The following is a 26,542-nucleotide window of genomic DNA, read 5'->3' on the forward strand; positions in this document are numbered from 1 at the left end:
AAGCAGGAAACTACAGGCCAGTTAGCTTAACATCTGTCTTAGGGAAAATGTTAGAAGCTATTATTAAAGATGTTATAGCAGGGCATTTAGAAAAATTCAAGGTAATCAGGCAGAGTCAACATGGTTTTGTGAAGGGGAAATCACGTTTAACCAATTTATTGGAGTTCTTTTGAGGGAGTTACATGTGCTGTGGACAAAGGGGAACTGGTGGATGTATTGTACTTCGATTTCCAGAAGGCATTTGATAAGGTGCCACATCAAAGGTTATTGCAGAAAATAAAAGCTCATGGTCTAGTAGGTAACATATTGGCATGGATAGAAAATTGGTTAGCTAACAGGAAACAGAGAGTAGGCATAAATGGGTAATTTTCTGGTTGGCAAGAGGTAACAAATGGTGTGCCACAGAGATCTGTGCTGGGGCCTCAACGTTTTACAATTTATATAAATGACTTAGATGAAGGGAACGAAGGTATGGTTGCTAAATTTGCGGATGAAACAAAGATAGGTAGGAAAGTAACTTGTGAAGACATAAGGAGGCTACAAAGGGATATAGATAGGTGAAGTGAGTGGGAAAAGATCTGGCAAATGAAGTATAATGCAGGAAAGTGTGAAATTGTCCACTTTGGCAGGAAGAATAAAAAAGCATATTATCTAAATGGTGAGAGATTGCAGAGCTCTGAAAAGCAGAGGGATCTGAGTGCATGAATCGCAAAAGGTGAGTATGCAGGCACAGCACGTTAATTAGGAAAGCTAATAGAATGTTATCGTTTATCGCGAGGGGAATTGAATACAAAAGTAGGGAGGTTATGCTTCGGCTATACAGGGCATTGGTGAGACCACATCTGGATTACTGTGTACAGTACTGGTCTCCTTTACTTAAGGGAGGATGTAAATGTGTTGGAGACAGTACAGAGAAGGTTTACGAGACTAATACCTGGAATGGGTGGCCTGTCTTACGAGGAAAGATTGGACAGGCTAGGCTTGTATCCACTGGAGTCTAGAAGACTAAGAGGCGACTCGATTGAAACATAAAAGATCCTCAGGAGTCTTGACAGGGTGGATGTGGAAAGGATGTTTTCCCTTGTGGGAGAATCTTGATCTGGGGGTCACTGTTTAAAAATAAGGGGTCGCCCATTTAAGACAGAGATGAGGAGAAACATTTTCTCTGAGGGTCATGAGTCTTCGGAATTCTCTTCCTCAAAACGCAGTGGAAGCAGAGTCTTTGAATATTTTTAAGGCAGAGGCTGATAGATTCTTGATAAGCAAGGGGTGGAAGCTTATCAGGGGTAGGTGGAAATGTGGAGTAATCAGTTCAACCGTGAACTTATTGAACAGCGGAGCAGGCTCAAAGGGTTGAGTAACCTACTCCTGCTCCTAATTTGTATGTAAGAGAAAGTGGCAGTCAATAGACCATTAAGCATCAACGCACTCCTTCATTGAATCATATTTGATAGACAACAAAAGCATACAAACCTCCAATTCCTCATGGTCTTGTGCTTCTTTTCGATCTATCTTACACTTTTCCTTTTCCAGTGCCCACTGTAGTTCCCGTGCTTTCTTCTGTTCATTTGCCAATGCATCATTTAGCATGTCTACTTCAGCTGCCTTGTCAGTTAACTCGACTCTAAAGAGTTTGAATGATCAATGGAACCAGTTAATTAGGTTGGTGTTTTATTTTTGATACATTAGAAACTTGAATAGCTGTAGAAAATCTATATAAACTTTCTTTAACAGTAGGATAGTAAAAATATGCTAATTACTTCAGCTACATTGTCTGATAGTCTTGCATTAAAAACTATAATGGATTAGCAATTTAAAAAGATATGTGTCACTTTATCAGTAAGGACGCAGGAGATCAAGAACATGGGTATCAAATCTAATAGGAATATATAAAAATTTGCTTGACTGAGCTAGATACTGAATTACCTGAGCATCTCCAACTCTTTAAAGTGCTTGTGTTGTGCTTTGAGTGTTGTTTCAAGTTCCAATTTGGTTTGAGAAAGCTCGTTTTTCAACTCCGCCACTTGGACCTTCTCTGAATTCAGGTGGTCTTGGAGTGCAGCTCCCTTTTCCTTTAGTATATTCAACTCCATCTGTAACTCGAGGACCTGAGCCTGCTTCTGCTGTAAATTGTTTCCCAGTAGTTCCACTAAAAGTGAAAAGATACATTAGCACATTGCTACAAATAGACTCGAGATATGAATACAGATGGCTTAAGAAATATATGCCTTCATTTTAAAGTCATATATTTCTTCCTCATTTATTTTTTATATATTTGGAAAGCAGCGAAGATTTAGTTATAGTTTAAATATTTCTGAATAGTGCAAGTTGAGGAGTTGGGAAATGCAAAAAGACTGAAGTGCCACTGTGACATTAGTGGCAAAAGGGTTTAATTACATGGTGACAAGTCTAGTTACAAGAATTTATAATAGAAATAATTGACACAGGAAATGCATGAAAATGTAAGATGTTTTTATATATTTTGGTTAATTGCCAATGGTGTTGCACAGAGAGTCAAGACCAAATTCAATCTTTAGGTGAAGAGAGATTAGAGGGTGGGGGGGATAATTGGACCAGGGCATGCAGACCAGTTATAGTCTCTATTTTAAAGCCATTAATTTTGTCCTTAATTTTATATATTTTCCACTATAAATTCCTCAGCCCACATTTATAATGGGACGTCATTATGGATTGTCATGTTGTATTTACTCCCCTCTCCCTATCCCCATCCCGTGGAGGTGCTACAGCACTGCCAGTATATTAGGATGCAATTACAGTGCAGCAAGATAGTGTGCATTATTAATATGAACATAGGAATTTATAATACAATATTTATCAGTGGGATAGTAGAAATATTAAAATCTAAATTGATTAAGTTCATGATTGGATTGTGGGCAAGAAATGCTATCCAGATGAATTCTTTACTATCTAGGTGACTCTCTTCATAATTGTATTTGCTTATTCTTTTCAAATTTTGAAATCTGTTAAATTAAAACCTGTTTGATATACATCACCGTGGCATATTAAACTTTATATTTCAGCATGTTTGTGGTAACTAATTTAATATCTAACAAAATATACTGTTATGATCCTGTAGTTTTTTTTTCAGGAAATATGTGGTGTGTCTTTAAGACAGCAAAGGATTAGTACTGCTTTAAGAATAAGCAGGCCTCAGGAGTTACTGAGAAGATGCATTCTCATTGCCTTGGATACAGCTATTCGGAGACTGCGATTCAAAGGGTGCATTCTCGTTCTGAGCATCGAGAGATACATTTGTTAGAATTTAATTTTGAACTGGCTTATTGTGCAAACAGCCTGTTCTAACAAGAAACAGAGACAGCTGTGTGTTAGCACCTGAAAGGAGAAACAGGCCATTTAAGCTGAAGGAAGAGAATTTAGTCTGTTTATTTATCATCTCTCAAAATTCTAAAAAAAGTCAAGCCAAAACAGAGATCTCTGATAATTTAAACTGAAGGAAGAATTTAAACTGTGACTATATTTTTAAGCCTCAAAATTCTAAAGCCAAATTGATTCATTTAAAAAGTGTTTGCAAGTCATTAATTGTGGAAATTCATTGCTGAAAGAGGAAAGCATCACTTATTGCTGGAATTAGACTACAGACTGTTCTACTGTTGAAGAACCTTTTTTCCCCATCAGATGGCTGCGAGGACTTCAAGCAACATTGGACTGTAAATTTGCAAGGACTCTAATTTTTTCTATTTTAAATGTTGTTTATGTCTTAGTAGCTTTTAAGGTTTTAGTTTTTCTAATTAAACAGTTAATTTTTTGATTTAAAGACACCTTGTTTGGGTTAGCCTCATTCGGGGGTTAATAGATGGTACAATTTGGCTGGGTCTTTCTTTAATTTGGAAAGCTTAAAATGATATGTGAGGGATGGGATTGAATTAACTGTGCGTTTCTCCCACCAGAATCAGAATCGTATATTTTGATTGGGGGCTTTGACTGGAGTGGTCGGTCGTAACAACACATTGAAATTACTATTGATGATCCTTTAATTGATTTGTAGGACCTGAAGTTAAGTGCCCCCTTTGGAACCCACAGTGAAGCTCTTCAGACACTGCATCCCGTTATCTGGTACTCAATAACACTGATTACAGAAAAAGAAATTTATATCTTATACCATGTTGCCCTTCTTGCTAAATGAGTATTTGAAGCAGCATGCTATTCAGAGAGAATATCAGGGCTTACCATCATTAGTGCTGAAGCTTGGTGTTTCTCTTCCAATGTTCTTCTCCCCATCCCCCCACCCCACAAACTCCCCTACTTTACTTTGATCCATTATATGATGGCATATCTTCTAGAAGTCAAATCATTCCCAAAGAGGAAGAGTTCAAATGAGATCAAGGCATAAAATTACGTAGTTCTTAAAGTCTTTACTATACGTACGAAGATACGAATTAGGAGCAGGAGTAGGCTATAAATACAATCACTACGACATTAATACAATCAATAGTATAGATTATGCACCATCAGGAAATGCAAAAACACCTTCATTTCTCTGGGCACTGGGTTCTTCCACAATCATGGGTTTTCTGTCACCCTGTTGGGCTCTGTGCAGATATGACCAAAGTTCACGTATTTCCATCATCATACTATTTCTATCTGCAGTCATTAAATGTTCCATATCAGCTCTCCTCTGGGTCTCCTGTAGCAAACAGAAAAAGATTATATCATCCATGCCTTTGCTGCCTCAAGATTCACCTATTGCAACATTCTCATGGCCAGCCTCCCACCCTCCATAAACTTCAGTTCGTCCAAAACCCTACTGCCCATATCTTAACTTGTACCAAATTCTGTTCACCAACCACCCCAGTGCTCGCTGACCAGTCCAGCAACAGTTCAATTTTAAAATTCTCATCCTTGTGCTGAAGTCACTTCATGGCCTCACTCCCCACCATCTCTGTACCCTCTTCCAGTCTGACAACCGTCTGAGATCTTTGCGTTATCTGGCCTCTATCTGGGATTAATGTAGGATTAGTATAAATAGGTGGTTGTTGGTCGGCACAGACTTGGTGGGCCGAAGGGCCTGTTTCAGTGCTGTATCTCTCTTTGACTCTTGTGCAACCCTGCTTTCCATTGCTCCACCGTTGCCAGCTGTGCTTTCAGATGCCTATGCTCTAAAGCTCGGAATTTTCTCCGTTAACCTCTCCACATCTCTCTGCTCTTTTAAGTCACTCTTTTAAACATATCTCTGACCAAGCTTTTGGTTATCTGCTGTAATTTCTCTATGTGGTTTGGTGCCAAATTATATCTGATAACACTCCTGTGAAGCTTCAAAAAATTCCTTTACACTTTCTTTCTAATGGCAATTTACCACCTACTGCCATACTTTACCACCAAATCCATGGCTCCTTACCGTTATTAACCACTAATGTGTAACTTAAAGTTCTGTGAAAATGCAAGTGTATACTTGTCACTGAATTATTTTTGTGCACGTCAGTTGGGTGTTTTAATTTGAGAAAAACATCTTTGACCACAAGTTAAACTGAAAGCAATAAGTGATTCAATCAGAATCTTGTAAATGACTCCAAATCAGTTACCTATGTCAGATATGTTCAGTTCTTCAGTAGCTTTACAGTCATAATGTCCAGTATTTAAACAGGACATCCAGAAACCGGCTAGACATATTTCTCAGAAAAGTAGAATTGGAAGGCAAAGTCCCATGTTAGTGAGGAGAGATACCTGTTCTTTCAGCATGTTCAATAATGTCATTGTGTCCATACGATTCAAGGATGAGGCTTGTGCATGAATCGCAAGCATAAAGACATCACGTTCTTTGTTAAAAACATGCTGAACAGCTTGGAGAAGTTCACGTCGCCAGTCAGTGATGTTTTCAGGAGATAAAGTCTGTAAGAGACATTTTACATATTACTCTCAGGTAGATACCACATCTGAAAGCCAAGAATATGGATCTTCCAAAAAATTACACTTAGCCCTGTTAATTAAATTTCTGCAAGCATCACTAGATACTTCAGGATATTATTTTTACCTTTTATGTTCTTTGGATCAGACATTAAACTGATGCTTGTTCAGGTAGATGTGGAAGATCCCATGACACTATTCAAAGAGGTATTGTTCAAAAGAGAAGAGAGTTCTCCTTATGTAATGGCGATGGTATGAAATGGATGGACACCAAGGAGGGGACAGGTGAGGGGGGACCGGACACCGAGGAGGGGACAGGTGAGGGGGTGGATAGGGAGCCGGACACCGAGGGGGGGTCAGACACCAGGGGGCGGGGGGGGGGGGGGGGAGGGGAAAGAGAGGGAGGGGCACGGTGGGGGGTGGGGGGGGGGGGGGGAGAAAGAGAGGGAGGGACACAGAGCGGGGGGGGGAGAGAGAGAGATGGACACGGGGGGGGGGGGGGGGAGAGAGAGAGAAGGATCGACACGGATGGGGGGGGGGAGGAGAAAGAGAGGGATGGACACGGGGGTGGGGAAAAGAGAGGGATGGACACAGTGGGGGGCGGGAAGAGACGGACGGACACAAAGGGGGGAGAGCGAGGTGGACACAGAGATGGGGAGGGCGGGATGGACACAGAGGGTGAGAGAGTGTGATCACAATCACTCCTGACAGATGGACATCTATGCGGATTATCCGCATTGCTACATTAAGTGTGTGGGCAGACATTGATTACTTGTGCAAGGAAGAACTATGCCAGGTATTTCACTAAATAGGGAGAAATGTGTTTTAAATTGGACCGTATTTTGTTGGCATTAGGTTGGCTCTACACTTTATATACCGATTAATTGCCCGTGTCCGTGGTTGAGTCAATAATTTAGTCAAATGTCTGTGGTGCAACATGTTGGTGCCAGAGGAATGTTTAGTATGCATTCAATAAAACTTAATTTATGGGCTAGCATCAGGAAAATAACTGTGGAAGATCTGTCCTAAAAACCCAACTGGATCATGAATGCCCTTCATGTAAGAGAACCTGTGGATAAATCCACAGTATGTGGATAATTCTTAATCCCTTCAGGGTGAAAAACTGTAATTAGGACTATTTGCTTGCTTGTATAATAAACACTGATATAGACAGGTTGCACTAATTGGCCTGCTTCTGTACTGTAACTTACATGCATTTTCATGTATATGTCGGGATGGGCAATGAATATTGCTGTCATTGTTGCCCACATTTTGAAAACAAAATTAAAATAAAAACATTAAAGACACTATTCAAATGTTATGTTTTTACCTTTGCTTCCCCAGTGCCCTGAACTTTGGCAAGGACATCTTTAAGTGACTGAACAATGTTCAAAAGTTCCCATCTTTCCTGAAGCCAACCGTCTGGATGATTTTCTAGAGGTTGCTGTTGTCCTTCTAAGTAGGGGGATTCTGAAAGGGTCAGCACCTGCATACCCTCTTGATGTACCTCATGAAGTAAAGACTGTATAAAAGTGAAAAAGAGTGGATGAAAAACGTAAGCAGTTGCCTTAAGCTTCTTTAGATCAGTGTTGTCCAATTTTTGATGCTTGCCAAACAGTGTCGATCAGGTCATCATATTCAACATAATGCAATATTAATGAAACAAATAGCAATTTTTTGAAAACAGATTTGAGATTTTAAACCATCAGCAATCAAGACCGAGACACGCACCACCAAAGCCAGGAGAACAGTTTCAAAAGGGTCTTGCAATTCAACTGTTCTGCAAAGCATACCTGCTGCAGGCACATTCAAAGGGTGGTGACAACCTGTTAACTTAAGTGTTCCGTTTCTAACACCGTGCTCCAGTTTATTCCAAAAAAACCCCCCAAATTTCTTCACAAGTAAACTCATTTATCACAATTGATATATTCGGAGACATGGGGAGGGAAAAGAATCGACAAATCTCGACGCAATGGTTTCTGTATTCTGATTCTTGCCTTGCTTACGCTCTGTCACCTAGCATTTCTGAATAGTGTCCTGACATTTAATAGACCTTTGGCTCATGGCCAACCTCCAATAATCTCTCCTTTTTCACCAAAGGTGCCCTATTCCTTTCAATCACTCATTTCAACAGATCTATTTAGATGAAAGACTAAACACATTTGGATGTTGCTGCACCTCCCCAGTTTGCCAAAATTGCATTATTTCAACCCTCACTGGCATCATGCAGCACTGTCCATCACTCACATACCTTAATGGTATTGTGAAAACGTCAACTAGCAGTTAAACAAAACCAAATTTTTCAGTTATCATTCGCTGTGTCACCCAATTCCCCGAGGAAATTGAGAGTAATCGGACCGTTGTCCTTCCGAAGGCCTGCCCTGCTTTCACAGCGCTTGCCTGTTGAGGACTCCCGCAGATCTAAATGTATCATTTAGGGGCACCCAGAGAGAATGGAAACAGAGAATGTAACAAAAAGTGCACTATTTTTCTTGTTTCATTGAGCAAGTGGCCCTTCAAGCTTCCAGGTTACTAGAAACCCAAAACTGAATTATACTCTGACAAACATAGTCGTGGTCTGACTGACATGTGACTCCTATAAAATAGCAACGTGGTTGATTCTTCCTTGCTCAATTAGGGACAGACAACAAATAGCAGTCTAGCAAGTGACACCCATACTCATACCCACTGCTGCAACTTTAACACAACTCAGTAAAGCCTGGCTCTAAATATGAAGAGCATCAATTCACCATATGTCTGTGGCTGATTCGTCATATGTGGCAAGTGATGTGCATCTTGGACAACACTGCTTTAGAGGCAGGTTACTGATGTAGATTGTTTCAATAAGCAATCTATAACAAAGACTGTAACCTTTACTAAAATAAAAAAATCCTTCAGCAACTTTTAAAAAATTGTGTGAAATTCTTTGCTAAGTGAGGGATGTTAGTAGGAATTGGAACATTTACCTTGGGCATCCACCATTTCCATCAAGTACTCCAAATTAAATACAGAGTAAACCTATCTCTCTCTACCCCAACAATGTATCTGGGCCCACCCTCGGAAGAATAACACTTCTTGTAGCAGTGTGACATTTTACATTTCTTCAAAAGCCACACTGTGGTTTCAGTAAGAAAGAATATTGGCTCTTTACCTTTATTTTGTCAGGAAGGTTCTCTGTACCCTGTTTAAGTGTTGCATGAACAGTGTGAGACATATTGTTCACACGCCTAGTTCCTTCAGGCATGGTTCTGTATTCCTGTCCTTCAGTAGTAATATCAAAGGTTCCTGGACTCCCAACAGAGCTGCCACCTGGAAGCAGGATAAAATGTATGCATCCAGTGGAATTAACTTATTTCAGTGAAAAGCCATTCAAGATACCATCTACCTCCATAACTGGATAATACAAACTCAAGAGGTTGTTCCTACATCATGTGAACACAAACCTTGTATAGTTTCAGAAAATCTACACTAAAAGCTGTACTGGTTCAGGCAGCTATACAGAGATTTTGGTGTCAAGTATAAATTGAAAGCAACAGGCCCACTATGGGGAGGGTCGAACTGGTTACACTCATTCCCTACAGCCAAAAGTGAAAAGATACTTTCATCTTATTAGTATAGGGTAAATTTGAATCCAGGTTTCTAGGTAAAAGGACAATATGCGAGCTCACTGCATCATTTATTCTTAGATTACACTCTTCACCATAACTTGTATTTGTATAGAACCTTTAACATAATAAAATGCTCTAAGGCAGATGACCAAAAGCTTGGTCAAAGAAGGAGGTTTGAAGGAGGGTCTTAAAGGAGGAAATGAGGTGAGGATTAGGAAAGGAATTCCAGAAAAATAAAGAAAAAGACATGCACTTATAAAGCATAACCTCAGGACATCCCAAAACACTTTACAGCCAATGAAGAACATGGGGTCCAGGAACCTAAAAAGCATGGCCAACAATGGTGGAGTGATTAAAATCATTCCACAATTACTTAAAAAGATTTCTCTAAATTCCTAACTGGCGAACTGAGGTAACCATAGCAGGTTCAAAATTTGAATTTAATTGAATGTGTTCTTGTGGTTGCCTCTAAATGGAATTGTGTTTGTGACTTAATTAGATATTAACAACCTTCCTCATCAGGCACAGTTCACTTCCCAACCTTCAAACAGGTGGAACACTTTCTGTCCCAGCAAAATCCTGTAACTGCAAAGATAAGGTAAAAGATATTAACTGATAATGGGAGAATGAAAGAAATTGGGACATTACAGACATTTTGATCAAATGTCTCTAGTGGGATAAGTACTTAAATCTGCTAACAGGGTCAGAGTGAGCAGTTGGACAAACATGAATTAAAAGTGCCAACCTCCTCCCAATTGCAATGGGTTGGTTGGATCTCCCAGATCTTCCTCAAAGTAAATGTCCTCTTCGCTCACTTGTCCGAGCAATTTACACCTAGACATCTGTGAATAAGGTGATTCCTGGTGAACCTGTTGGCCTTTTGCTCCCCAGCAAACCTCAACTTTCGAAACAGGTTCAAGTCTTCACAGCCTTTTGCTATATCAGTTTTTTTTTCCTGAGAGGAGGTGTTCCCTCTCTCTCTCTCCCTTGAGGCTGCCACAGCTGGTTGTCTTCCTCTCTTAGTCTGCTCGGAGGCTGCAACCACTTCTTACACTTTCTTACAGCCTGTCTGCCTTCAGAAAATCTGTTAAATTGATCTGTATTCAAAAGTCAATGGTCTACTGTCCTTTTCCAATATGCAAAGTCCACAAGTCTGGTTTCTGTTCTATCTTTAACTTGAGCCATGTGACAACCAGTAACATTGCTGCCAATCTGGCTCCCTCAGTGCTCTCTTGATGGCTTTCTTTCCAAAAAAAAACTGTTCCAACATTTGTTTAGTTTAACTATAAATTCCTTTAAAAAATATTTTTAACAAAAACAGAATCACTTTCATAACACTACTTTGACTAGGTTCAATTATATCGTTCTTTAGCATATATTGAGCCTCCTCTCTGACCGGAGCCAATTTATCAGGATTGAGTCGATACGGGTTCTGTTTCATGGGTGTAGCTGTCCCTACATCAACCCCATGAATAGCCAGAGAAGTTGAACCTGGCTTACTTGCACATATTGCTTTAAACTCATAACAACTCAGCTATGTCACTTTTATGCTGTTCAAAAGATATTGTAGAGCTGTATCTAAACTTTCTAATACTTCTGTGCTTGCTAGTTTCACCGTAGGGGGTTCAATCTGAGATTTCTCAGTCTTTGCCCTTTCATCCAGTTCATCAAAAGTAACGCTACCCTTAACCTCTCTTCTCTCATTTGTCACACAGTTAACGCTGACAAGGTTCAGTCATAGTATCTTTTCAACATATTCGCGTGACACACCCTTTGCCTTTTCCATCTGCCTGGGGTACTAACCAAATGGTTTACCCAAGTTTCCTCTTATTGAAGTAAGGTCCACTGAACCTAGCTTTCAATGGTTCTCCAGAAAAAGGCAACCAAACTAACACCTTGTCTCCAGGCTGCAAACTGCATGTCTTAGCTGTTCTATCCACTTTGGGTTTTCATCACTTGCTGAGAAATCTTGAGCTGTTCTCTGGCCACCTCACAAGCTTTTCTGAGACTCTCTTGAAATGTTGACACATAATCGAAGAGGGTATTTTCCCCTTCCTGTGCTAAAAATCTCTCCTTAATGAGTTTAAGGGGACCCTGAACCTTATGCCCACAGATCAATTCAGATGGATTGAAACCAGTGAACTCATTTGATGTGTCCCTGGTGGCAAATAATAATGATATTCCTTTATCCCAATCATAAGGAAACTCAAAACAATAAGCCTTTATCATACTTTTTAGGGCTTGGTGATATCTTTCCAAAGCACCTTGTGACTACGGGCAATAAGCGGACGATTTGAGCTGTCTCACTCCCAAATTACTTATGACCTCTTGAAATACCCGACACGAAATTTGATCCCAGTCTGACTGAATTTCTTTTGGCAATCTATATCTAGGGAAAAAGTGAATTAACCGCTCAATTACAACTTTTGCTGTGAACTTTCTTAAAGGTATTGTCTCTGGAAACATAGTGGATGAATCCATGATAATTAAGAGAAAGCTGTGACCTGACTTAGTTGTGGAAAGGGTCCGAGACAATCCACAAGAACCCTACTAAACGGTTCATTAAAAACAGATATTGGTATCAATGGGGCTGGCTTAATCAAAGGGCGTGGCTTTCCAACTACCTGACATGTAGGGAAAGTTCTGCAAAATACTCCCTCTCCCCTTTTCCATGTTCCCCCCACTTTGTCTCTCTGTTCCCCCTTCTCCCTCTCTCTCTGCTCTCCCCCCTCTCTGAAGGTTGAAAGGAGTGGGAGCACTCAGTTCAGCAGTTTTGTGGTTAGTCAGTTTTTTAAAAATAAAATTGCGCTGTCAGTTTCACAGCTGACAGGTGCTGACATTAGGAACAGTGGTTTCCCAAATTCAGACAGATTGAGGGTTTTCTGGCAGGCTTTTAAAAAAAAGTTGGAACCCTCCGGAAAACCCCAAATCTATCTGAAGTTGGGAAACCGCTGCTGCTGATGTCAGAACCTGTCAGCTGTGAAAAGGATTTGCGGCTTTTTAAAAAGCCGGTCTGAAAGAAGATGACAGTGGAACATTGCTCATCTCTGAAATATATTTGCAGGCCAGATGGAAACCTTTGGTGGGCCAGATCCTGGACAACAGAGTTGGACAACTCTGTGCTAAATTCATCATTGCTAGCTTTGGAGCCTTTTTCACCAACATCCCCATCTCAATCCTTGAAAAACGTTTTAGCCAAACACCCAGACTATCCTCCACAATAACTGAATCCTTCTCATCTTGTTTAATCTCATGAGCCTAGGATCTTGTCACCACACAATCTTGGAATATTCCACGAAATGCTTCCTGCAAAACTTCAGTCTCAGCAACCTCAACTGACTTTTCTGAATCTATTGAAGACGCCAATACCTTATCCCCAGCTAAGTCATTCCCTAGCAACAAATCCACCCCTTCAATATGCAAATCCAGGACGATTCCTACTACTACCAGACCTGTGACTAAATATCATTGCAAATTAACCTTATGTAATGGAACGGATAAATAACCCCCCTCAAAGACCTGCACTACGACTTTCGCATCCATAGTACTATTTGGCGGAAAATCTACATTCTTTGCTACCATTAATGACTGGGCTGCCCCCGTATCTCTAAGCAGCACAATCAGTTTGCCTGCCTAATCTGACAAATATGAGGACACCCTACCTCTGATCACAGAACTTCTATAACACTCAGGGTCCTGACTTAATTCATTAGTACACAGGGGAGCACATTTCTGCTCATTATCCATCATCGCCAAAGCCACTGGCTTGTCAACAGCACCACATATTGGGGCATCCTTTTCAGGACAGGCTTTTGATAACCTACCATAGTTACCGGCTTACCTTTCAGGTTCCAGCATACCGATTTTATATGTCCTCTTTTATTACAAAACACGTTGGTCATTTTAACTCAATCCTAGACACCTGACTATATTTTTCACCACTCCGAGGGTTGCCTATATCCTCTCCTTTACCTTTTCTCTCACTAAACCCAAATCTCTTCTCATTAGCCACCCTCCTATCCTTCCAACTCCTCTGACAGTTTCGAAATTAGGGCCTGTAACTACTGCTTTTGTGGGTCAATTTGTAATCATCTGCCATTTCTGCAATATTCCTTATTTTACCAACTTTATGTTCTTCCAGGTGGGACCTTATTCCTGAGGGATACTATTTTTAAATTTCTCCATTAGGATTGCTTCCCTCAGGCTTTCAAAATCTTGCTCGATCTTAATGGACCGATACCAATGATGAAATATCATTTCCTTCTCTCTAGCAAATTTCATAAATTTCTGACCCTGCTTTTTTTTTTAAATGCTCAAGTTTTTGCCAGCAAGCCTCTGCTACCAACTCAAAAGCACTGAGAACTGCAGTTTTAACCACTTTATAATCTCATGAGTGTTCCTCCAAAAGCGTTGAATATACCTCTAATGCTTTTCCCACTAACACACTTTGCATTAGGATTGTCCAACTTTCTTTTGGCCATTACAACTTTGTAGCAACTTTTCAAAGGACATAAAACACATTTCAACTCCTTTCTCACTAAATTTAGGCACAATGCAAATTCTCCTTGCCAAATCAAAACCAAAAGTTAAATTGGATTCATCCTCAAACCTTCCTGTCACTCCCTGTTGACGTAATCCAAGTTTTTATCTGTCCACTGTAAATTTCCTGGCTGCTCTTTCTTTTTGTAACTCTTTTTCTTTCTCTTTGAATTCAAACATGCTCAGTGCAAGTTGAAATTGTCTTTTTCTCTCTCTTTTTTTCAAGTTCCAGTTGCCTCATTTATAAATGAATTCTAGCTCACTCTATCTGAGGATCGCCATTTTCTTCCTCAAGGTTAAAATGCCAAGCCAACACCTTTGTTTTTGATTTTAAACTAGCCCCCACTTGCTCTGTTACAGTCATTAGCGTACCCACTGCTAACTGTGTTAAATCATTGAGTCAAATCTTCTCTCTCCACAAAGGCATGAGTATTAAAAGTAGACTTATTGATTTTTCCTTACAAATATAGCAAAAGTAATTGTGAAATCTCGTTCATTTAAATTCTAATGCACCTGTTTTACAGCCTCTGAATTTGTATCCCAGACCCAAGTCCCCAATTTGTTACGACCTCAGTGAGACCGTTAATGTTAAAATAAGAGATATAAACCACAAAATCAATTTAAAGAATTACAGGACAAGATTTCACATTTTAAGACTTTTATTATGACAACTAAACTAAAAGGAATCCCCATTAACTAAACAGTACTTTGTAAGTAGCTGATACCCCAAATTACAAATAAAAGGTACATGAAAACCTCACACCACACTTAGATGTTACACAGTCCTCTTTGATGGCAAAGTCTTTGCAGTTAAAAGTCTCAAACTTCTCCCAATTGCAATGGATTGGATCGCCCAGACCTTCCTCAAAGTAAATGCCCTCTTTGCTCACTTCTCAGAGCACTTTTGACCTCAACATCCATGAATAAGGTGATTCCTGGTGATCCTGTTGGGTTTGTTACTTCCCAGCAAACCTCAACTTTTGAAACAGGTTCAAGTCTTCGCAGTGTTTTGCTCTATCAGTTTTTTCCTGTGAGCAGGTGTTCCCTCTCTCTCTCCCTTGAGGCATCCACCGCTGGTTGTCTTCCTCTCTTATAGCCCGCTCTGAGGCTGCAACTGCAAGTTTCTTTTCTTACAGTCTGTCTGCCTTCAGAAAAATTGGTTCGATTAATCCGGAATCAAAAGTCAATGCATATGGGAAAAGGACTGTAGCCTGAAGTCCATAAGTCTGGTTTCAAAAGCACCAACCAGACTTTTTATTGTTTCCAGGTGTTAGCAGTTGCCATGCACATTTGCATCCTTAAAAATCCTTGTTTACGATCCGAAAGCCTGGGAGGGTGTTATACCTCTTCAGTTTTTCAAAATAAGTCTTTGATCTATGTTCTCTGTTGTCCTGGTAACCAAGATTTCTGTTTTGTCTTTAAGCAGAGTGGATGCGAGGTCACCTGACTTTTCTGACTCCATCTTAAACTTTTGAAAATCATAGTTTTTCAGACGTAATCATGCTACAAAGTTCAGCATTCATAACAGGAGACAGAAAGCAGGATAATGGTATGCACTCCAATTGGAAGAACATATCTAGTGGTGTCTGCTAGGGACCTGTACTGGTGACTCAGCTTTTCACTATATTTATCAATGACTTATGAAGGAATAGAGTGCTGTATTCCAAGTTAGATGGTACAGCAAGTAGTGTAAATGGGAGTAGAAATTTGCAAAGGGACATTGGTAGATTAAGTGAATGGGAAAAACTGTGGCAACTGAAGTTCAATGTGGGGAAGTGAAGTCATCCAAATTTGTCCCAAGGAAGATAGCTGAGTATTTTTTAAGTGGTGAGAAGCTAGGATTGGGGGGGGGAAATATTAGCATGGATTGAGGATTGGTTAACAGACAGAAAACAGAGAGTAGAAATAAACATGTCATTTTCAGGATGGCAGGGGAGAACGAGTGGAGTGCTGCAACGATCGGTGCTTGGGCCTTAGCTATCTACAATCTATATCAATGACTTAGATGGAGGACCCAAATGTAATATATGCAAGTCGTTGACAATACAAAGTTAGGTGGGAAAGTAAGCTGTGAGAACAACGCAAAGGGGTTTAATAAAAGCAAAATACTGCAGAGGCTGGAAATCTGAAATAAAACAAAGTGCTGGAAATACTCAGCAGGTCAGGCAGCATCTGTGGAGAGTGAGGCAGAGTTAACGTTTCAGGTCTGTGACCTTTCATCGGAACAGGGAAGGGATAGAGACCAGTTAAATGATTGGGCAAGAAGGAGGCAGATGAAGTATAATGCAGGAAAGTGGGAAATTATCCACCTTGGCAGGAAGAATGGAAAAGCAGAATATCTTTCAAAAGGTGAGAGACTAGTAGATTTTGGGATGCGCAGAGGGACCTAGGTGCCCTAGGAATGCAAATGGTATGCTAGCCTTTATTACAAAGGGAGTGGAGTATGAGAGTAAAGAAGTCTTACTGCAATTATGTTGGGCCTTGATGAGATCATATCTCAAGTACTGTGTACAGTTTTTGTCTTCTTACCCAAGGAAGGATATACTTGCATTAGAGGGTGTGCAACAAAGGCTCACTAGATTGATTCCTGGGATGACTGGGTTGTCCTACGAGGAGGTTGAGTAGAGTGGACATTTATTCTCTAGAGTTTAAAAGAACGAGAGCTGACCTCTCATAAAAGTATAACATTCTTAGAGGGCTTGACAAGGTAGACGATGAGAGGTTGTTTTCTCTGACAGTAGAGTCTAGAACTGTGGGTCCTAATCTCAGGATGAGGAGTCGGCCATTTAGGACTGAGATGAGGGGAAATTTCTTGACTCGGAGGGTTATGAATCTTTGGAATTGTATGGGCTGCGGATACTCAGACACAGAGTACATTTGAGACAGAGTCTGATAAGATTTCTGGTCACTAAAGGCATCAATAGATATGGGGATATAATGGGAAAGTGGAGTTGATGCAGAAGTTCTGCCATGGTCTTACTGAACGGTGGAGTAGGCGCGATGGGCAGTCTGGCTTACTCCCGCCATTCCTATTTCTTATGCTATATTAACTGTAGAGGAGCAGAGAGATTTAGAGATCAATGTACAGAAACCACGAAAATCTCATGGACAGGTACAAAAATAATTTTAAAAACTAATGGAACGTTAATGTTTATCTCAAGGGGCTGGAATACATATGAGTCAACATTATGCTGCAGTTGTATAAAGCACTGGTTAGGCTGCTTCAGGAGTACTGTGTTCAGTTCAGGTCACCACACTTCGCAAAGGATGTATTGGCTTTGGAAAGGGTGCAGTGCAGATTCACCAGAATGATACTGAAGCTAAAAAGGTTAAATTAGAACAGATGACACGAGTGCGTATTCCTTTGAATAGAGAAGATTAAGGGGTGAATTAATCATGATGTTTAAGATGAGCAAAGGGCTTGATAGGACAGAGAGCTCTAGGTTCTTTGGTGGGAAGTCCAGAACAAGGCAGCAAAACTAAAATTTGAGCTAGGCCATTCAGGGGTAATGTCAGGATGTCCTTCTTCACACAAAGATGAGTGGAAATCTGGAATTCCCTCCTTCAAAAAGCTATTGAAACTGAAATAGATTTTAGTTAAGTAAGATTATTAAGTGATATGGAGCAAAGGCAAGTAAATACAGCTGAGGTACAGATCAGGCATGATCTAACAGAATGGTGGAACAGACTCAAGGGGTTGAATGGCCTACTCCCGTTCTTTTGGTACGGATTATTCTGGGTCATTTTAAAATATTGCTGGTCCATGATTTATTTATTTAAATAATGCCTCACAGCCATTTTGCAGTGGGGGTAGGGGGGAGGGAGGCAGGGGAGATTGGAGAAATACATGGTCCAGATAAGGCTTCTGTAACCACAACCAGCTGACTTAAGTAGTTTGATACAAAACTTCACATATGTACAATGTATTATTAAACAAATGTATCAGTGTGACCATTTGCAAATCAGCATCTATCAATAGAAAAAGTCATGTATGAAGTCTTATTTAACAATTCCTGCTAAAGTTTGCTAATGTATTATTTATGACTTTGCGTAGGTGCGCACTTGCATTTTGGAAAAGTACTGAGTTTTGATGAGAGCAAGTTCCTCAAGTCTGGTTAAAATATGACAAACAATAACTTGTAATTGGCTACACCTCAGTCTTTCCATCTCCTCCTGCTTGCTTCAGGGTCATTTAAAAAAAAACTTGGCTAGATAAGGCACCATAGTTGCACAGCACACTGAAGATTAAAACCTCTTCTATATTTCAAGAATATCTTAACCACTGAGTTTCTGAAAGGGAAAAAATAATTTTAAAGAAAATTGTGATCACATTTTGAATGGATGATTAATTCTAGCTTTGCAAGCCAAATGTAAGAATGTGTCAGCTTTGATCAATAGTCCTAGGTTAAGTGCGAATGAAGCAATGAAGTACCACGTGGGCACGTACAGCCATCCTGAAACACAAACCTTCTGTCTTTTCAGGCAACTCGATCACATCCCAAGAAGGAAAAAATGCTTTCTTCAGTTAAGCCTACATTAGTACAAATAAAAAATCTTATATTTTCAAAACTAACATTTGTTTTTACTGAGCAACATTGTTTCAAGGAGTTTGACTGAAATAAAAAAAAATGGAACAGTCATTGAAGAAAAAGTACAAACGTATAAAAGTTCTCACCAATGACATCTCTATCCCCGAGTTGTAATGTAGCAGATGGTTCTGGTCTACCAAGATGAGCCTGAGTTTACGAAAAAGAGACAGAAAATTACAGTATAATTTGATAGTGGCAATCAAATATTTAGCAAAAATTAAAATCTGTATAAAAATCAAGAGACAGTAGGAAAAAATGAAACTGTAGACAAATGAAAGGAAATTGAAGACAACTTTTAAAAAGTCAAATGACTGTAGAAAGAGGAAGACAATAGATTAAAACGTTTGAACATATGAAAGGGAGCAGGTCGTAAAAACAGCAATGGCACAACCACAAAATTCTCAACTATTAACATGCCAATTATTTCATTAAAAGAAATTCACCATAAGATTCTGCTAATACTGGCACCAGACTACTTTAAGAACTGATTTCGGCCTGTCTGAAGTTCCAGGTTCGGCTGGGTGACACTGTGGAAAGCACTAGGTTCTTCACTTCAGCTCTGAAATGCCCGGTCTAGGATTCCTGCTGTGCAAGGTGAGTATGAGAAGGCAAGTACACCCTTTATGTACTTTTCAGAAACATAATTTTCAAAAATGCAACTGCTTTCCTTAGAGGTTTTATTCAGCCACTACTACCAGTCCCATACTGCATCTCTTGCCTCCATTTCATTCTCCTCAAGCCTCCAAGCCAAGACCAAATTTCATCATACCCAAGCCTACCTGCTGAAGGTTTGTCCCCTCGATTCAGACCCCATCTATTAATGTTTTGGCTGACTAGAAGAATCTGCATCAATTTCAGCTGTGGACTTTTCTGCAGTTTTTATAGGCCTTGGCCATGGCATCTGCACTTGAAAAGCCTGATAGTCTCAAAGAGGAAAGATGATGTGTCTGTGACGAATGGTCCCCCTGATCCTCCACCCCAGTTTGAAAAGAGAGCCGCAGAAGAAATCACGGCAACTCCCACTGCGGGAAGGAAAAGCATGACAGAAACAAGGCAACCTTCCTCCCCACCTCCATAAGATGAAAACTGGGCAGAGAAATTACTGGACAGATCATGCTCCTAGATGAAAGGAAAAAGTGGGATAAGCAGATAGAAGCTAACTCTCCCATCCCCCCGAAGAAGAAAATATATGCTACAGATAGAAAGCTACCCCCTCCCACCTTTACTGAGAAAAAGAACTGACCAGAAAGCTGGCTCACCAACCCTCTTCACCCTCGTCCTTCCTCCTTTCCATAGCTTCCCTACCATTCTCCCCAACCCCCAACTTTTGCAGTAATCCCCCACTCCTGTCGTCCATTCCCCTCTTTTCCCTCCATTCTCTACCCTCCCATATTACCCTAATCCTTCAGCCACCTTCCTCATTTTCCTCCCTTCTTCCTTTCACTCATCCTGCTCCCCTCCATTCCACCCCTTCCACTCCTGTTCCTTTCCCACATCCTCCCCCTCTTCTCTGTAGTCTAATTAACCCTCTAACTTTCAATCCTACTTGACCTGAATCCTGCATTTGGTCTTGATGCCACATATGAAATGCCATTGAGAGAAAAAGATGTTAAAGCAACAGGAGAGCAAAGGTTGAGGGACAAATCACAAAAAGGCATAAAAAAAAAAATCAATAAAGATGTACGGAGTTTGTAAGTATAGCTACTTTTCTCTAAATTATGATAAAACTAACTACAGGATTTCCTCTTTGTACACAGCATTTTAAAAAAAAATCATGTCAAGTAACTGCTTCTTAAAAACTAGTCAAGTAGAAATACTGTCAGGAGATGCTTCAATTGAAAACATTTTCATCTGAATTTCCATATTATCTCTAAATTATTCCCATATTTACTGCTTTACAATTGCTGATTACAGCCAATTTGTGCAAAATTATCATTACAGATAATGTTCTGCGTTAGTAAACTTATTAATGGGATGGGTGGGGGGAGGGGGGAAACAGAGGGCTATTCACAGATTTTATCACTGGAATTGATGCCATATTGTCACTGCAGGGAATTATACAAAATGTATGTTCCAATGCTAACTCTATAGCAAATTGTATATACAGTCCCCACAAAGTCAAATTAATTTTGTAATACTCTTAAAACACACATAGGGGTCATTCTCCACTTCTGTCTCTTCATTATGTAGCATTGCATCTATATTATAACAAGAATAAGATTGAATTGTTTTAAATTTCCATATTTTTAAACACAACTTGTATTTATATAGTACCTTTAATGTAGTAAAATGTCCTAAAGTGCGTGATCAAACAAAATTTGAGCCACATAAGGAGAAATTAGGACAGGTGCCCAAAAGCTTGGCCAAAGAGGGTTTTCAGGAGCATCTTAAAGGAGGAGAGAAGGATAGTGATGCAGAGAGATTTAGGCTTGGAATTCCAGAGCTTATGGTCTAGGGAACAGAAGGCCTCCTTCCTGAAGTCTCCAGCATCACAGATGCCAGACTTCAGCCAATTTGATTCACTCCGCATGATATTAAGAAACGACTGAAGGCACTGGATACTGCAAAGGCTATGGGTCCTGACAATATTACTGAAGATCTGTGCTCCAGAACATGCCATGCCTCTACCCAAGCTGTTCCAGTACAGCTATAACACTGGCATCTACCCGGCAATGTGGAAAATTGCCCAGGTATGTCCTGTACACAAAAAGCAGGATAAGTCCAACCCGGCCAATTACCGCCCCATCAGCCTACTCTCAATCATCAGTTAAGTGATGGAAGGTATCATCAACAGGTCCATCAAGCGGCACTTGCTTAGCAATAACCTGCTCAGTGACGCTCAGTTTGGGTTCCGCCAGGGCCACTCAGCTGACCTCATTACAGCCTTGGTTCAAACATGGACAAAAGAGCCGAATTCCAGAGGTGAGGTGAGAGTGACTGCCCTTGACATCAAGGCAGCATTTGACAGAGTATGGTATCAAGGAGCCCAAGCAAAACTGGCGTCAATGGGAATCAGGGGGAAAACTCTCCGTTGGTTGGAGTCATACCTAGCGCAAAGGAAGATGGTTGTGGTTGTTGGAGGTCAATCATCTGAGCTCCAGGACATCACTGCAGGAGTTCCTCAGGGTAGTGTCCTAGGCCCAACCATCTTCAGCTGCTTCATCAATGACCTTCCTTCAAATCATAAGGTCAGAAGTGGGGATGTCTGCACAATGTTTAGCACCGTTCACAACTCCTCAGATACTGAAGCAGTCCGTGTAGAAATGCAGCAAGGCTTGGACAATATCCAGACTTGGACTGATAAGTGGCAAGTAACATTCGCGCCACACAAGTGCCAGGCAATGACCATCTCCAACAAGAGAGAATCTAACCATCTCCCCTTGACATTCAATGGCATTACCATCACTGAATCCCCCACTATCAACATCCTAGGGGCTACCATTGACCAGAAACTGAACTGGACAGGCTATATAAATACTGTGGCTACAAGAGCAGGTCAGAGGCTAGGAATCCTGCGGCGAGTAACTCACCTCCTGACTCCCCAACATTTGTCCACCATCTACAAGGCACAAGTCAGGAGTGTGATGGAATACTCTCCACTTGCCTGGATGGGTGCAGCTCCAACAACACTCAAGAAGCTCGACACCATCCAGGACAAAGCAGCCTGCTTGACTGGCACTCCATTCACAAACATTCACTCCCTCCATCACCAACGCACAGTGGCAGCAGTGTGTACCATCTACAAGATGCACAGCAGCAATGCACCAAGGCTCCTTAGACAGCACCTTCCAAACCCGCGACCTCTACCAACTAGAAGGACAAGGGTAGCAAATTTTTTTTTTTATTCATTCATGGGAAGTGGGCATCACTGGCTATGCCAGCATTTATTGCCCATCCCTAATTGCCCTCGAGAAGGTGGTGGTGAGCTGCCTTCTTGAACCGCTGCAGTCCATGTGAGGTAGGTACACCCACAGTGCTGTTAGGAAGGGAGTTCCAGGATTTTGACCCAGCGACAGTGAAGGAACGGCGATATAGTTCCAAGTCAGGATGGTGTGTGACTTGGATGGGAACTTGCAGGTGGTGATACTCCCATGAACCAAATGCATGGGAACACCATCACCTGCAAGTTTCCCTCCAAGTCACACACCATCCTGACTTGGAACTATATCGCCGTTCCTTCACTGTCGCTGGGTCAAAATCCTGGAACTCCCTTCCTAACAGCACTGTGGGTGTACCTACCTCACATAGACTGCAGCGGTTCAAGAAGGCAGCTCACCACCACCTTCTCAAGGGCAATTAGGGATGGGCAATAAACGCTGGCCTGGCCACAGACGCCTACATCCCATGAATGAATAAGAACAATGGTGGAGCAATAAAAATCAGGGATGCACAAGAAGTCAGAATTGGACAAATGCAGGGATCTCAGACTGCAAATCTTGGCATGCTGGAACAGGTAATTCTGGTTGAGAAATATTTGTAGCCTGCTGTAAATGTAATAAAATGGTTCAACTTCTTAAAAAAAAAAATTATTGGGTATGGTCTGGCATTTACACCTCAATAATTGAAATTGCAATAATGAGTACTAACCAGTCTTGAGCTATTAATCACTGCTTTGACAGCATCATACTCTTCCCTCAGTGCATTCATTTGTGTTTTGTGGTTCCTAATCAAGGCTTCTGTTTCAGCAGAATATCTTGCTTCCAGTTTGGCTATTTCAACAGCATGGAGCTCTTGCAGTTGATTAAGTTTTTCAGAGCACTGTCTTCTTATTTTTGTAACTTCCTCTGAAGAATTAATACATGAAGGTTGAAAACTAGTTTGCTTTCCTGCATATTTACAAGTGGTCAGTGTAGCCTGAATAATATCAGCAATCAATATTTCAGTTTGGACTGCTGAGTCGACCAGGATTTTTATTGGTCTTTCTTTGGTCAAAGTATGTTTTGGTTCTTCAGTAATGCATTTCTGAGGAGTCTGTTCGTTTTGTTCCAGATGGACAACTTTCTCTTGCACTTCGCGGAACGCTTGCTTTGCAGTGTTGAGTTTTTCCTGAAGCTCTATTATAGTTAGCTCTTTTACCTAAATAAAAGGAACACAATTCAGGTTTTTAACAAACATTTTTGGTTTGCACAAATGTCGGGTAGATTTCCTAAGCAATCTCTCATATTATGCTACATGAAAACATAAGAAATAGGAGCAGGAGTAGGCCATTTGGCTCCTCGAGCCTGCTCCGCCATTCATTAAGATCATGGCTACTCTGATCATGGCCTCAACTCCACTTTCCTGCCTGCCCCCCATTAACCCTGGACTCCACCGTAGATCAAAAATCTGTCTAACTCAGCCTTGAATATATTCAATGACACAGCCTCCACGGCTCTCTGGGGAAGAGAATTCCAAAGATTAAAGACCCTCAGAAGAAATTCCTCCTCATTTCGACCTCAAATGGGACACGCCAAATTCTGAAACTGTGCGCCCTAGTTTTGGATTCTCCCACGAGGGGAAACATCCTCTCAGCATCTACCCTGTCAAGCCTCCTCAGTATATTATATGCATCAGTAAGATCACTTCTCATTCTTCTAAACTCAATTGAGTATAAGCACAACCTGCTCAACCTTTCCTCATAAGACAAGTCCTCATGCCAGGAACCAACCTAATGAACCTTCTCTAAACTACTTCCAATGCAAGTATAGCCCTCCTTAAATAAGGAAACCAAAACTGTATGCAGTACTCTAGGTGTGGTCTCACCAACACCCTGTACAGTTGTAGCAAGACTTCCTTATTTTTATACTTCATCCCGCTTACAATAACGATCAAGATTCTATGTGCCTTCCTAATTATTTGCTGTACCTGCATACTAACTTTTTGTGATTCATGTACAAGGATACCCAGATCCCGCTGTACTGTAGCATTCTGCAGTCTCTGCCCATTGAATAATATTTTGCTTTTCTATTCTTCCTACCAAAGTGGACAACCTCACATTTTATCACATTATACTCAATCTGCCATATGTTTGCCTAACTATATCCCTTTGCAGTCTCTGTGTCCTCACAGCATGCTTTCCTACCTATCTTTGTATTGTCAGCAAATTTGGCTGCAATACACTCGGTCCCTTCATCCAAGTCATTAATATAAATTGTACATAGTTGAGGCCCCAACACTGATCCCTGTGGCACTCCACTAGTTACAGTCTGCCAATGAGAAAACAGCCCATGTATCCCAACTCTCTGTCTCCTGTTAGCCAATCCTCTATCCATGCTAATATATTATCATTGTTACGAACAGGTGAGAAAGCGTCAAGGGGTTCCCTCTCAGCCTTTTCCTGCTTTGACCATGACACGGTTTAATTTTTAAAAACACCATGTTTTAGCTTCCCCTCAGTGAATCCTTGTTCACTGCTCTCCAATTGTAGTGGTAAAGTAATCAACTAGACAGATTTTCTTAGATTTAAATATGAAAGGTGTGCTTATTAATCTTAAAACTCTAATTCAGTTAAAACTACTAAGACTGTGTGACGTGACCATGCTAGTATGCATATGCGATACACGCACACGCAGATAGAGATGGAAGAGGATAAAGAATAAAGGGGAAAAATTGAAGCAATAGCTGGAGTTCATTTACTTTCTTTTGAGTTCGATGTAGTGTCTTTATTTATTTATTTTTTTATTTAGAGATACAGCACTGAAACAGGCCCTTCGGCCCACCGAGTCTGTGCCGACCATCAACCACCCATTTATACTAATCCTACACTAAATCCATATTCCTACCACATCCCCACCTGTCCCTATATTTCCCTACCACCTACCTATACTAGGGGCAATTTATAATGGCCAATTTACCTATCAACCTGCAAGTCTTTGGCATGTGGGAGGAAACCGGGGCACCCGGAGGAAACCCACGCAGACACAGGGAGAACTTGCAAACTCCACACAGGCAGTACCCAGAATTGAACCCGTGTCGCTGGAGCTGTGAGGCTGCGGTGCTAACCACTGCGCCGCCCTTTAATTGCAGTTAAATCTTGCCATTTCGTTGGGGCCCAGTGCATGCTTTCAAACTTGTTTTGATGTAGGAATCTTCTCTCGAGGTTTAAGTGGCTTCAGTGGATCTGGAAATATGCGAGAGAGAGAGAGCGCCAGGGAGAGACCTTCCTTCTCTTTTGTCTTCAAATTGCAGTCTCTGTCTTCAAACTGTTCTGTGAACACAATTCTAAATCCCTGGGCCAGCAGATTGGTCATGTGGCTAGGTTTTTCAACAAACTCTCCTGTGTTTTTTGTGGATTCTCCATCTTAACAGCCACCCTCAGTGGGGTGGAGGATGGAATGCTGGCCTGTTATACATTTAATGTCTGGTGATCAAAATCCATTTGGGTTAACTGGATCAGGGAGCAGTTCCATTGTCTCCTCCAGGCACTGTCTCTTAAAATACAAATGTTTCCAGCCACTGCTATGATCTTTTTAAACAAGTCATCTTTTCAGTCCAGCAACAGTTTAAAATTAATATTTTATATGACAAAATTAATATGCCTCATTCGTGGCAGGTGAGGTCTTCATGACACCTCCACACCCAGTGGAATGAAATGCGATTTTTTTTTAAAAAGAGCATTTCAGTAAAAAAGTATAGAGAAAAGTAAGTACAGGAAAACACACATGCATCCCTCTTTAATTTATTCAGAAATCCAAAAAAATTGTTACTGCCTGTCTTTCTTGGTAGTAGTGCTGCTTTAAACTGCCCTTTTTGGCATCCCAATAAAGATTGATTTTTGGGGAAGTTTATCAGTTTGCACATTTCCACAGCTGCCTGTCTTTATTCCTGTTGAGGTCTGCAGGGGGAGGGTTAAATTTAATTAGCCCAGACTTCCTTCAACCTACCCTCTTTGTCCCTTTTTCCCCTCTTCTCTCTAACCTTTCGCCAGCTTTGTGCCTGCCTGTC

General features: G+C 40.8%; 1 protein-coding gene across 11 annotated transcripts in view; it reads right to left on the bottom strand.

The window, feature by feature from the left end:
- Positions 1-26,542, bottom strand: part of akap9 (A kinase (PRKA) anchor protein 9) — a 362,971-nt gene that overhangs the window by 32,485 nt on the left and 303,944 nt on the right. For 8 of the 11 annotated variants that reach the window (XM_068012517.1, XM_068012507.1, XM_068012478.1 and 5 more), the window contains 8 exons: positions 23,207-23,695; positions 18,706-18,766; positions 9,035-9,192; positions 7,214-7,405; positions 5,704-5,868; positions 4,489-4,666; positions 1,927-2,149; positions 1,474-1,624 (listed from right to left, as the gene is read on the bottom strand). In XM_068012517.1, the coding sequence (XP_067868618.1) occupies positions 1,474-1,624; positions 1,927-2,149; positions 4,489-4,666; positions 5,704-5,868; positions 7,214-7,405; positions 9,035-9,192; positions 18,706-18,766; positions 23,207-23,695 (1,617 nt within the window). The remainder of the gene's footprint in view (positions 1-1,473; positions 1,625-1,926; positions 2,150-4,488; positions 4,667-5,703; positions 5,869-7,213; positions 7,406-9,034; positions 9,193-18,705; positions 18,767-23,206; positions 23,696-26,542) is intronic. The other 3 variants (XM_068012548.1, XM_068012537.1, XM_068012468.1) reach the window with 1 other exon arrangement.

This window comes from Heterodontus francisci, chromosome 2 (assembly GCF_036365525.1).
Source record: "Heterodontus francisci isolate sHetFra1 chromosome 2, sHetFra1.hap1, whole genome shotgun sequence".
In the NCBI taxonomy this organism is placed as follows: Eukaryota; Metazoa; Chordata; class Chondrichthyes; order Heterodontiformes; family Heterodontidae; genus Heterodontus; species Heterodontus francisci.